The 13,165-nt window shown below is 28.1% G+C and overlaps 1 protein-coding gene across 1 annotated transcript; it reads right to left on the reverse strand.

Annotated features, from left to right (window-relative positions):
• Window positions 1-521: 521 nt before the first annotated feature.
• Window positions 522-6,585, reverse strand: LOC135960460 (carbonic anhydrase 2-like). Its single transcript, XM_065511756.1, has 4 exons — window positions 6,438-6,585; window positions 6,161-6,258; window positions 1,182-1,565; window positions 522-1,109 (listed from the first exon to the last, which is right to left on the reverse strand). The coding sequence occupies exons 1-4, from the start codon at window positions 6,490-6,492 to the stop codon at window positions 648-650; spliced, it is 999 nt and encodes a 332-aa protein (XP_065367828.1). The 5' UTR covers window positions 6,493-6,585; the 3' UTR covers window positions 522-647.
• Between the last annotated feature and the right edge of the window lie 6,580 nt (window positions 6,586-13,165).

The following is a 13,165-nucleotide window of genomic DNA, read 5'->3' on the forward strand; positions in this document are numbered from 1 at the left end:
ATTACAGTTACCATAATATTGTTCAAAAACTCGTAAAAATTTTGAAATGGTTAAAGTAAACGTGTACAACTATATTTTTTCTCTGCGTGTAGGTCATAGTAGGATATATTCTCATGCACATATCGTTACCTAAAACGCAAAATGCACCAACTAACAATAAATTAAAAACCAATTTTTTTTACAAATTCCGATACACTTTAATAAGGTATATCGGAATTTGCAATAAAGTTGATTTAGAAATTTTTGTTAGTTAAGGCGTTTTGAGTTTTATATAACGATATTTGTATGAAACTTATGTCTATGATTAAATACTTTAAGGATTTTGTTAAGTCATAAAACACATTCCTGAACTATTAACAATCATTTACTCGAGCAACTTTTAGCAAACAAATCAAATCATCAATTTATTAAATAATCGTACAATAAAAAAAATAATACTTTATTTATTTTGTAACTAAAACAATTAGAAAACCCAAGGCACAGTAACGTATTTTCCAAAAAATTTTAAAAATTCTTATCATTTTACTAAAACTTAAACGACCAGCATATTGACTGCCTGCAGTTATGTTATTTTCCCCTTTTTACTAATCAGTCTAAATAATTTTTGATAGATACCAGTATTACAAATCCAAGTCGTATGCAACTGATTAATTGTTGTTGTTTTTGTTGGACAAAGCATTCATTATTATACTACTTTGCCAGGGTTCTGGTTTCAATTTATCCACAACCGACCAAAAGTTGGGTGAACTAATGACGTCATCAATTAAAGTGTGCTTTTGCCGATAAAACACTTTTCTCGCCCCCTTGGGCTGTAAATGGCGATAATTGTTTTCGAGCACCTCACCATGACTGTCGGACAGTGAACGGAAACGTTTCATTTGGGCATGAGAAATATTAATCACTTGTGGAAAAACAATCCATTGAACGGCCTGTGAACAGGGTGGTGTGGTCAAAGAGCCTTGATATGTATAAAACTCCAAAGGAGACATGTCACCAAACAGTTCGGACAATGTGAAGTTTGCAATTTGTGATGAATGACTGAATTCCTTGATGCCAACCAGAGAATCAATAATATGTTCCAAGCCCTTGAAGGCAGTTAGTTGAGTTGGCTGTAAAATAAATGCAAATTAAATTAACGAAATCACTTGTGTGTGTGTGTATATGAGAGTGTGTTAGTAAACCTTAACATGATAGAAAACAGCCAATACAGCTAAACCATCTGTATGCTTTTTGGCCTCCTCAACTGTTTGATATTTTGTATTGCGATGCAATATGTGCATTTCCATGGAGTAGCGTTGATTGTCAATGACATGTTCAGAGCCATGAGTATCCTTGGAGCCCCAATGAAAGTGCACAGACTCTGTGATGAAACGGCCATCCAACAGCAAGCCACCGGAGATGGTGGGCAAGAATCTATCGTATATTTGCCATAAACTGTCCATATAACCATCGGGCTTGGGCAATTGTAAATTGGCAGTATGGCCATTGTTGGACACTACAACGTCTTTGTAAGTTAGATTGTAGTTTAGAAATCGTAGGGCGGGTATGTCTGTGGAGAATACAGCCTAAAACATGGAACAAAAAAGGAAATTGTTATTAATTATTTGACGGAAATGACAATGACATTAATAATAACAAGTATTTTATCTCTTTAAAGTTTATATTGATTAATAGTTAATGACTTTGACGTCACATTAAATTGATGTTAATTTCAGTTTAATATAGATGACACCCAGATAGGTAAACCCAAGTCTTTTGTCATAAACCTAATTCATATTGTCATGTATTTTGTTATTGAATGTCACATATGAGTGGAAGGAGATAAATTCTGTTTGTTTTTTTCATTGAAAATTCTCTCTCCTTCTCTTCTATGAATTTATTCTCTGGCATTTAAGTTTTTTGCATAGAGCGGAAACTAGAAAAAAACTCAAACAAAAAATTACTCAAAATAATTACACATACGAGTGTTGTTTTTGTTTTCACATAGTTTTTTTTTACTAATATATTCTCACCACTGAGTTAGGTCTTTGACAGGAGAGTTTCCGTTCTATGTATATTTTCTCTATGGTTTTTTGTTTAAACTCATGTATATTATTTGTCACTATTGTTGTATTTATATTTGTATTAATTTGTCGTATTATCAGATTTACATGTCAATCAATAAGTGAGTTTTTGTTAGTTTGTGTGTTTATTTTTTTGTCGATCTAAATTCTCTGATAAGCACTACTTGACACTTTTTGATTCGTTTCAAGTGCTTTGATTGTAGTTTTTTGTTGTCGATTTGTTTGATTAATTATTTGTTGTTTTGCCACTGCTGATAATTATTTATGTTTAAACAATTGTTTGCTTTATATGGGTGTTTATGTGGGTTTATTTAGTGTTGAGTATTTAACGCCTTTAGACAGTTAATTATTTAATAATGCGAACTAAATTCGCTAATGGATCATAATATGATATTACAGAATATTTGCATATAAAGGGTTGGTTTGTTGTAATAACTTATTTATTTTTTTATAAATAGGTTGCTAGTGTTCTTAGCCTTATGTAACGGCAATCATAAAAAAATGTTCAGCCCTTTAACCGAATTTGATTGATGGTTTTTAGAATAAACTTGCCTGATAAATCAGAACGATTTTCAGAACAAAGAATTTTACTTTTGCCAATACTATTTATATTTTTGTATAAACAGGACGAAATGTACATGACCTTATAACTTTGACGGGCGCCTTATTCAGATTTACAATAAACCATTGACTCAACATTTTGTGTATACTTTTTCAGCAATCTGTTTTGCTTTTAGACTATTCAATTTAATATAATTTCTATAATACAACCACAGAGAAACACACATAGAGAGGAAACTAGAAAAAAAATCAAACAAAACAATTAAAAGAGCCTTCACCAAATTTTGGTTACCAAAAAATTTTATATATATTTAGATAAACACAATTAAATTTTTTTCTTAAAAATTTTTAATATCAATTTTTTTAAACATTTTTTTTAAAAATTTATTAGTGAAAAAAAAATTTAAGAGAAAAAAAATTTTGGTGAAAAAAAATTCAGGTTGCTACAGCCTTATATACATCGTTGCAATGGACTTTGATATATTTATCATAGGATATCCATATTGTTTATATTAATGACTTAGTAATCCAGATATAGAATAAAAGTAGGCCAAAAATAGAGGTTGTCCCGGTAATTTCCTTTTCTGGACCATTTGTGGGTCGATTTTCACGGTTTTAAATCGCAACCGAGCCGGGAGAATTCCCTATTTATTGATTATCAATCATGTTTCAACATACAGATGGACAGAATATATACACTTTGTGAGGTCGTAACTTAATACATTCTCACCACTTAGGTTTTTGACAACTGAGTTAGGTCTTTGACAGCAGAGTTTCCGATCTATGTTTAAAAAACTTTCAGTTTTACTTTAAAGCAATAAAAATAATCACTTTATTTTTAGACTTTTCATTCAGCAAATTCAATGCATGTCTGCGATAAAATATGTCAAATTTGCCGTCAAAACTCATAAATAATGAATTGAATTTTAAAATTTATAATAAGTAAATTTTGTACTGCATTTTGTTTATTTTCAGACTTCCGTTTAAATTCCTAAATATTTAGATAACAGCGACAAACATAAATTAAAGGTCTATTGCTAGATATAGCTTGCTAAGCGAAAGAAATCTGTATAAGCAAATATTTAAATATGGGAGTTTTTTGTAGTTGGGATTCCCTTATTTGATATTGAATAAAATATATCATGAATTCTTTAAGAGGGCACAAAACAAATTGTCCTTAGGTCCTTCGATTTTAATTATCTCCGGTAAGCACATAGTTTTAGAGTCATTTGGACACTTCCATTTTTAATTTAGGGTAAATTAACATAAGTTTGTCATTCCGTTTTTCATTTGCGACCCCACAAAGTATATGGGGCATTTCATGTCAAGTGAACCAACATTTGAAATCGATGTCTTCCCACTCGCATCCCACTAAGGGACTAAAAATATCTTAAAGGAATGGACCTAAGCTTTCTTTTGACTACAAAAAAAGGGCCCATTTGGAAAAAAAATCGTATTTGCAAAAAAAAAGTCAAAAATTGTAAGTCTTGAGTTAAAAAATATTTATTTTGATAGATATCCCACTCGCATCCCACTAAGCGACCAAAAGGGTCTTCAAGGATAATATCTAAGCTTTTGTTTGACCTAAAAAAAAAGATTAAAAAAGGGTCCATTTTGAAAAAAAAAGTCAACAAAGTTTTTGATTTTGCAAAAAAAGTCAAAAATTTTATGTTTTGAGTTACAAAATATTTATTTTGATAGATATCCCACTCGCATCCCACTAAGCGACCAAGTAGGTGTTCAAGGAAAATATCTAAACTTTATTTTTAGAAAAAAAAAAAATTACGTATTTTAAAAAAAAGTCAAAAAAGTTTTTGATTTCGGAAAAAAATATTAAAAATTTTTTATTTTTTTTTTAAATATTTTTTTTCGAAAGATCGAAGAAATAGCTATCTATACTATTTGGGACACATTTTGCTAAGAACAATAGGTAATAAGTTACATGGATAAGAAAAAACCCCTGTTTGACCAAATTGTCAAAATTTTACCCCCTATAACTCAGAGAGTTCTCGACCGATGTTGTTGAAAAATTGTGTCTGAGTTACTATCCAATAGAGCTAACCTTGGTGCAAATTTCATCCCGATCGGAAGACATCGATTTCAAAAGTTGGTTCACTTGACATGAAATGCCCCATATATATTCTGAATTGTTATAGATAGCGAAGACGTCCGTCTGACCGTCTCACAGTGGTATGAGAATAAAAAAAGAGGGAAATAAATCTGTAACTTCTAAACCCTTACGCCGATTTGAATGAAATTTCATACGCGCAAAGAGGAAGTGTAGTCAAGTTTTAGTTTTGAATTTGGACCTCATGAGCCCACTAGGAACGGAACCAGGGGTTCCCAAAGTAGGAGAACTCGGGTATGTTCAATTTTTAAAATGATCCTATTTCTTCGTTTGTGTTCCGATTTACAAAAATTACACACATAGAATCTCCTCATAAAGCACTACATAAAACTTCCTCATAGCTATCAATTATCTCTAATAGCTTAGGATATATTCGCATTTGAAAATTAAATTTTCAACATTTTTACCCACCCTACTCCAGTTTTTTGGTGACCGCGGTTCCAACTATTCCCCGATTTTATCCATTTTTCTTTTATAGGATTAACAATAGATCTATATATCAAATAAGAAGTGTTTAAAAATCATTACTGAGTCCAAAGTTACATGCATTTGAATTTAAAAAAATTAAAAAAGGCGATTTTTCGAAATTTTTTTGGGAAAAAAGTACTTTTATTCTTTTTAAGTTATCTAAAAAATTTCTAAGAGGATGTATAATGAATTTGTACTTTTTGAAAAGCCAACTTTACGCGAAATATTCTAAATGAAAAAAAATTATAATTTTTGATACCGAGGGGACCAGGTCCATTCAAAAAATGCCTATTTTTTATGTAAAATTCAACTTTAGGGCAAAAATTCTCAAATCGCATACTCGATATCAAAATATAGTAACCTATTTTAGATGGCACAATATGTTCCTAATTATTTTGTAAAGGGTTCCGATAACCCCGCCCCTGGTTTGGATATTATAGCCAAAAAACGAAAAAATTCCGTTTTTGGGATTTTTAAAGATTTTTTTGGGAATTGCGGGATACTTGATAACAAATTTCAAAATTTGTTTTTATTTTTCCATTTTAAATAGAAAAATCTACATAACTGTGAAATTTCATTAAAAAATATTCATAAATAAACATTTTATTTCAATTTGAACAATTTCTATCAATGCAAAATTCAATAAAAAGCATTTTTTGTCATATAATTCAAAAAAGTATTCCATGAATTTTTTAATTGTCAAAAGTTATATACATTTTTAAAAGGAGACAAAATCCTCTATCCATTGATATATAACATGTCTAACTTGTGTTTTTTACGTGTCAAATAAATTAGGGAAAACTAAACAACTCGCTGAGAACATCATAGACTTTTTAGATCACATCACTGCTTATTTTCTTATAACAGAAATTTTAATGATTAATTGTCACTTTTTAAATATTTACTTGATAAATCTACTGATAATTGATTGAATTCTTACCTCTTCCGAACTTAATTCAATGGGTGATTGACGATTATAACTGCACTGATCATTAACATCATACCACTTAGATTGATAACGATAATCGAAGTCATCAGCTGGTGGAGACAATTAAAAAAAACAATTGAATTTATTACTGCCATTACAAGATAATTATAAGTTATCAACTAGTTTTTTTCAGGTAGCTATTTATATTTATTTTATTTTAGATTTATAACATGTTACAAATAATTATTATAACATTTATGATTACATTTTTATGACAACTACTTAATACCTTTATTTACAGATAAAACTGCCACAACAATTAATAAACTGAACGATATTTTCATATTGAAGAATTCAATTTTAATAGAATTTTCTTACAGAAAAAAAAACACAACACTTTCAATTCCACTACCAAATATTTAAAAAACTACAAAAACCACCACTTCCTTAACCGTTCAACAGTTAATTGTCTGCACTGCCTCATTATGGCTGTGATTTTATAAAGAAACAAAAAAAGTGTCATAAAAATCAATGTCATAATTAACTGATTATTGAAATCGCATAAAATCGAAAATTAAGTTAATAGTAAGAAAATATGAAAAAAAAACATTATCTCGACCTACCAAATATTTAGTATTTGCGACAGCAATACTTGCGAGAACATACTCACGAACAGTAATAAAAACAATTCCAATTTCCATTAACATTTCAATAACAATAAAAAGGGAAACATAAAAATTTATAATAATCTTTAAATAATGGTCATAATATTTGTATGTGTTGTAGCAAATCAACACCTTGCTCTCTACCCCCTTTTACTCTAGTAGAAAACTCAGAGAATTCCATTAAACTTTCGTCTAGAAGTCATTTGGCCCAAAAGATAAGCTAAACGTAAATGCTGACGGAATAAAAAACTTAAGGAAAATAATAGTTAAAGCATGACCGACCCAATGAAAACCTACTATTGCTGGTAAGTAATACTAAATTTAAATAGACAGAGATTTAAGTAAAGAGTAGATATTAAAAATAATTAATATTTAAATTATAGCAAAATTAAAAAATAGTACATGCAGAGGAAAAGTTATACATGTTTACTGTAACCATTTCCAAATGTTTACAAGTTTTTTTTTAAACATTATGGTCACTGTAATTATGTATATGATTGTGCTAACCATAATATGTTAAACTTACCATTCACATGATTGTAGCAATCATATGTACGATTGTAGTAATTATTATATTTCCTATATAATAATCAAATTTATGGATTCATGTGGTCGCAAATTAAAAATGTAGAAATTACAAACTTGCCACTCATGATGAAGGGTATAAAAAGCAAATTATGCTTAATCAAGAAATAATATAATAATCATAAAATTTATAGGACCGCCCAACGGAAGACTTTAAGACAGACGGAACTTTTTATATTCCGTGAGAAAAAATAAAGAAAAAAACACCAATCGAAAACAAAATTATAAACTAATAAAACTATGGAAAATTGTATGAGGTAAGGGAAGTCACATTGCCCAAATACCATTTTTGATTGCTTTTGATTAATAGAAGAGGCAGATTTACAACTGTAGTTTATAAAAATATAATCAAATCGATGTTATCTTTACACAGAAAAAAGTTTCAACATAAATATTATGATTCGAATTCATTGATTTCAATTCATAACATTTATAAATAATTTCTTAAATAGTATGATTTTTTTAATATTTTATGTTTTGAAATAAAATCTAGAAGGCTTGAGAAATATAATTTCAATTTGATTTTTATTTTTATGTTGTTCAAAAATGTTTGAAATTTTTCATGGAAAATTTTTAGTTTTTTTATGATTTTCAGCTACAAAATGATATAAAAAGCGCGAAAATGATTAAATTGATTTAAGAGGATGAAATGCTTTTATATTTATGAATGTTTTATTATGTTTAATGATAATTTTTAAGTTTCAGATATTCTCCTTTTTATCTTAAAATATTGGCCAATATATGGCTATTATGAAAATATTCTTGCACTAATTCATTATATAATACAATTATAATGCAATTTATTAAAAAAATTAAATAAAAAAGCTAAAATTTCCGTCATGTAAAATTTTATAATATTTATGAACATGTTCTTATTTTGAATGAAATAAGTTTGGGAAAAAAAGTCAAGTTCGATTAATAATATTTATTACAAAATTCATTCCAATTATGAATTTTTTTTTTCTGTGTATGCTCATAATTTTAATTTAATTAAATGCAATTAAGTACAAGCAAATTAATAATTTATATGAAAGATCTACAAGGTCAAAGTTTAACCATAGAGAGACAGATTTTTTGTTTACTAGCACTGTGTGTAATTTTTAAAGTCATAGAAATATAACCATTTACGGACACCAATACGTGATAAAAGAGAAAAGAAAATACCTGTGTCTCTCAGTTTTGCCCTTTTTTATGGTCCCCCAAAGATTTGGGGCCTCGGTGTAATTTTTGCAAAAAAGTGATAATTTTCTCAGGCTCATATCTTGCAAACAGTTCGGAATTTTGATTTACTCTCTGAGGCAAAGTTGTAGCCCTTGTCATAAATAATAAAAATTGTGAACATATAAGATCAAAAAAACTTCATCTTCAAGATCAAAATCCCAAAAAACTTTAAAAAATTCGAAATAAATTTTGAAATACATTTCAGAGTCTGTACTTAAAGACATTGACCAGTACTGACTACTATAAGGCTTCTTAGATGAAATCTAAGCAGATTTATAACCAAATGTTTCTAGTTTCCTGGCCTGGCTTATTGACGTATTTTTAGAAATCTCCAAGATATTTTTATTGGGAAATTTCGGTAATTTTTAAAGTCGTTGTAAGAAAATCTCAGCTTTTCAGAGTCTGTACCTACACGCAGTGAAAAAACATGGTTCGACATGGTTAAGACAACTATACTATGTTCGTTGTAACAATATATTGTTGTCGTAAACATATAAATGTTGTTTTTATTTAATTTCAACAATATTTTAGTTACTGTTAACGTTTATATATTCATGTACAACCATTAAATGTTATAAATATGAATATAGTTCACCGAATGGTTCGGACAACTAAATAATGATAAATAGGTAAACATATTATATTATGTAGTCATAATACGTTTAAGATGCAAACAAAATATGTTTACTTTTAATAGTCTTTTCTCCAACCATTTGTGAGTGTTGGTGTTTGTCTAAGCTATGTTATTTTTACAAGTAAATTTTGAGTGTCTGTAATTCCCATTCGCTCTATAGTTTTATTTGTATATTATCTTTAACTTTCCTAGAGCGAATAACAAAAAATTCCAGTGAATTTTTCAATAATATTTTAATTCGTAATTTAGTACCTTAAAACTAAAACCTATTAAAATAAAATTTTGCATATCTAAAAATAAATTTTAATAATATGATTTAATTGGGTCATAAATATGATTACTTTGTGTCATATTATGATTGATTTATATCATAATATAATTATCTCAGAACATATTATGATATTTAATGATAATAATAATGATCATAAAATGTTTAGGACTACAATCATAAATCTGATCATAATATGTTGCTCTTAGTTTATGGTTACCACAACCATGTTTTTTCTATGCGTGTAGAGACATTAACCACTGACCTCTATATGGATTGTTAGATGGAATCTAGGCAGATTTTTCACCAAATGTTTCTAGTCTTCTTCTAAGAAGACCTGGCCTGTCTTATGGACGATTTTTTTAGAAATCCCCAGGATATTATTATTGGGAAATTTCCGTAATTTCTTTATAATACTTCTTCTTTACAGATTCGTATTGATTTGTTTTCAATTGAATGATTCAATTATATCCGTAGATTTTTCGATACTAGCAATAGAAAATCAGTAGACACAGAAGAAGAAATATGATTTAAATCAGAGATCGAAAATAACTCGTCCATATACCAAAAAACTCAAATTGTGATTTATATTTTTGTGATAAAAATAAATCACTGAAAATAAAAGTTATAAAATGATTTTTATTTAAATGGTTTGGTATGTCTTTTATTTGTTTTTGTTGTTTTTTAATGGTTTGATGTGAGATAAACAATTCATTTGTTCTTAATAACTGTTACTTTCTCTTTTATTTACATAAAATAACATGTTGTTAGTAATTTTTAAAAAAATATGGAAATAATATGATAAATATGAAGTAATGAAGTCTGAGTAACGGAAATGAGAATTTTTTTTAATTTGTTTTTAATCTTTTGATAAATTTTATATATTTAAGCGTTGATTTGCATCAAATGCATTCTTGCCACTTATTTTTCATGTTCGCAAATAAAAGTCACAATCTGACCTTTACGAAAAAAATAAATTATAAATCACACATCCAGATTATTTGTGTTTGTTTCTTTTCTGTTTCTCTCAACCCCAAATCTAAAATGTTCTCGAATAAATCACTCTCTCAGTGATATATCACAAAAAATTATTTTTAAATGGCTGCGAATTTGAATTTACCATTGAAATGAAAGTGAACCCGTTATTTTCGTTCTCTTGTTTAAATTAAATTGTTTAAACTTAACGACTAAAGTACGATTTTATTTATTACTACATAGTTTTATACCTTATCCTTATACCTTAATATTTAGCTAAATTATTTATGCCATAAATTTAAAGACAGTAATTTTCCATTGAAGCTTTAAAATAATTATGAGTATTATAAACTACATGATTATCTCTTTCAACCTAAATTTATTTTCAAAATGTACGCATTTTCGCATTAACGTACTTTTGTTTAATTTTAGTACGTAAATCAAGGCATATAATGGCAATTTAAATGTACTTAAACACTTTATCATTCAGATTTATATGAAATTGTGATTTTATAGAGCTTATTAAAGAGATTAGAATCAATACTTGAGTTTGAAGTAGTTTGGCGCATGTATAACAACAATTCAAAATATCACTTAACTATTTATTTTAATTAAAATTTCTGGAATTATTATACAGATGTATGCAGATGTATATTTGTTTAATCGTTTATATTTTTACACATATCCATTCAAAAGTTGTCACACAGCAAATAGAACTAAATATACTTTTGTATTGATATTGAAATATGTATAAAATTAAGTTTGGAGAATGTGAATAAAATCTTTTATGAAATTTTTTTTTCTTATGACACGAACTCCATTTTGTATTGGGTCTATGACTTAAAAATGTATTAGATGGCGTATCTTTTGAAAAAAGTTTTTTTTTTGCTTCGAAAATTTAAAACTTTAAAAAAAAATAAAATATTTTTTTAAATATTTTTTTTTTATTTATTAAGGAAACAAATTTTATGACAAACACTTTTTTCCAATTTTTTTTTAACTTTTAAAAAACATTTTTTTTTAATTTATTAGTGACAAACATTTTAAAACAAAAATTTTTTGTGGTTAAAAAAAAATTCGTATTAAATAATATTTTTTCCGATTTTGACCCATTGTAGGTCCGACTCTCCTTTACGTTATATACGCCGTTAAATAGGTATTTGAAATATCTATTATTGGATATCCATATTGTCTATATAACTGACATAGCGATCTAGATATAGATCAAAAATCGCATTTGTCCTGGTTTTTTAAATAGCAACGGAGCCTTGAGAATTCTCGATATATTGATGTATGAATCATGAAAGATAAATATCGGCCATGCCAGGCAAAAATGCCATTTTTTTGTTACCATCCGATTTCAAAGAATTTTATATTTTTGGAAAGCGCTCGGCCAGGTCTTGAAAAAACATGCTTGTGTGTGTTATTTATCTCTTATAATTTCCTAGTTATAGGCATTTCAAAATTGAAATTTTAAACTCGAATTTTTTTTGTTAGTTAGACAAATAAATTACTAACAACATACAAAATATTTCAGAGCAATATCAATTACGAATCCAAAAATAAACGATTTTAAATTTAAAAATTAAAAAAATTGTATATTTTTGCTGTTTTTTTGGACAAAAAGGTGACTTAACTCTTTTTTTATTAAAAAAACAACTTTCGTTAAGAACACATAACAATTTTATGTTTTTCTATAAAGCTTCTTTACGGAGAAAATTTTGGTATAAAAAACATGTCCTATTTTTCGAACATGTCGGCCCTACACCCTTTGGAAATTGACCTATTTTTTATCAAAATTTTAACTTTGGGCCACATGTTCTAAAATCCCAAAGCTGGGATAAGAAAACGGAAAGCAGCTTTGGAAACCCTGATGTGTTCCCTATTTATCCCTAAAGTATTTTCCCAGCCCAGAAGGAAATGTCGACCCTATAGGCAAAATTGTAAAAAATACCATTTTTGCAATATTCGCTCCAATTCTTAGGAATTTCGGGATTCTCTTTGACCTTTTGACAAGTTTTTTTACACCTTGTTATTTAGAATGAGAAACTTAAAAAACGCTGAAAATTTCATTGAGTTTCGTTAATAAATACAGATTTTATTACATATTCATTTTAATAAAATAAAATTGTTATATTTTCTTAAAGAAAGTTGTTTTTTAATAAAAAAAGAGTTGAGTCACCTTTTTGTCCAAAAAACAGCAAAAATTTACTATTTTTTGAATTTTTAAATTGAAAATCGGGTTTTTTAAATTCGTATTCGAGATAAATAGCACACGTAAGACCAAGCCGAGCGAATACTCCTTGGCTACGCCCAATTCAAATTTTATCCCGATCGGACTAGCTGTTTAGAAATGCCAGATTTATTTTCAAAAAATTCGATTCTGCCCCACTGTGCCACGCTAAGCCACATGTTGCAATAGCTGTTAAAAACTATTTAGAAAGAAGTGGTTGGTAAGTTTTTCCTCACCCTCTTTATAGTCCGGACCGTACCCCGTCCGACTACTATTTGCTTCGATCGATGTCGAACAGAGTATCCGAAATAGGCTTGATTCGTTCTTGCCCTCAAAAGATGAGCAGTTCTTTCTACGTGGAATCCATATGTTGCCAGAAATAAATTTGTATTGTACAAATTCTTCAATTAAAAGCCAAACATTTGAAAAAAATACA

This window comes from Calliphora vicina, chromosome 1 (assembly GCF_958450345.1).
Source record: "Calliphora vicina chromosome 1, idCalVici1.1, whole genome shotgun sequence".
Lineage (NCBI taxonomy): Eukaryota > Metazoa > Arthropoda > Insecta > Diptera > Calliphoridae > Calliphora > Calliphora vicina.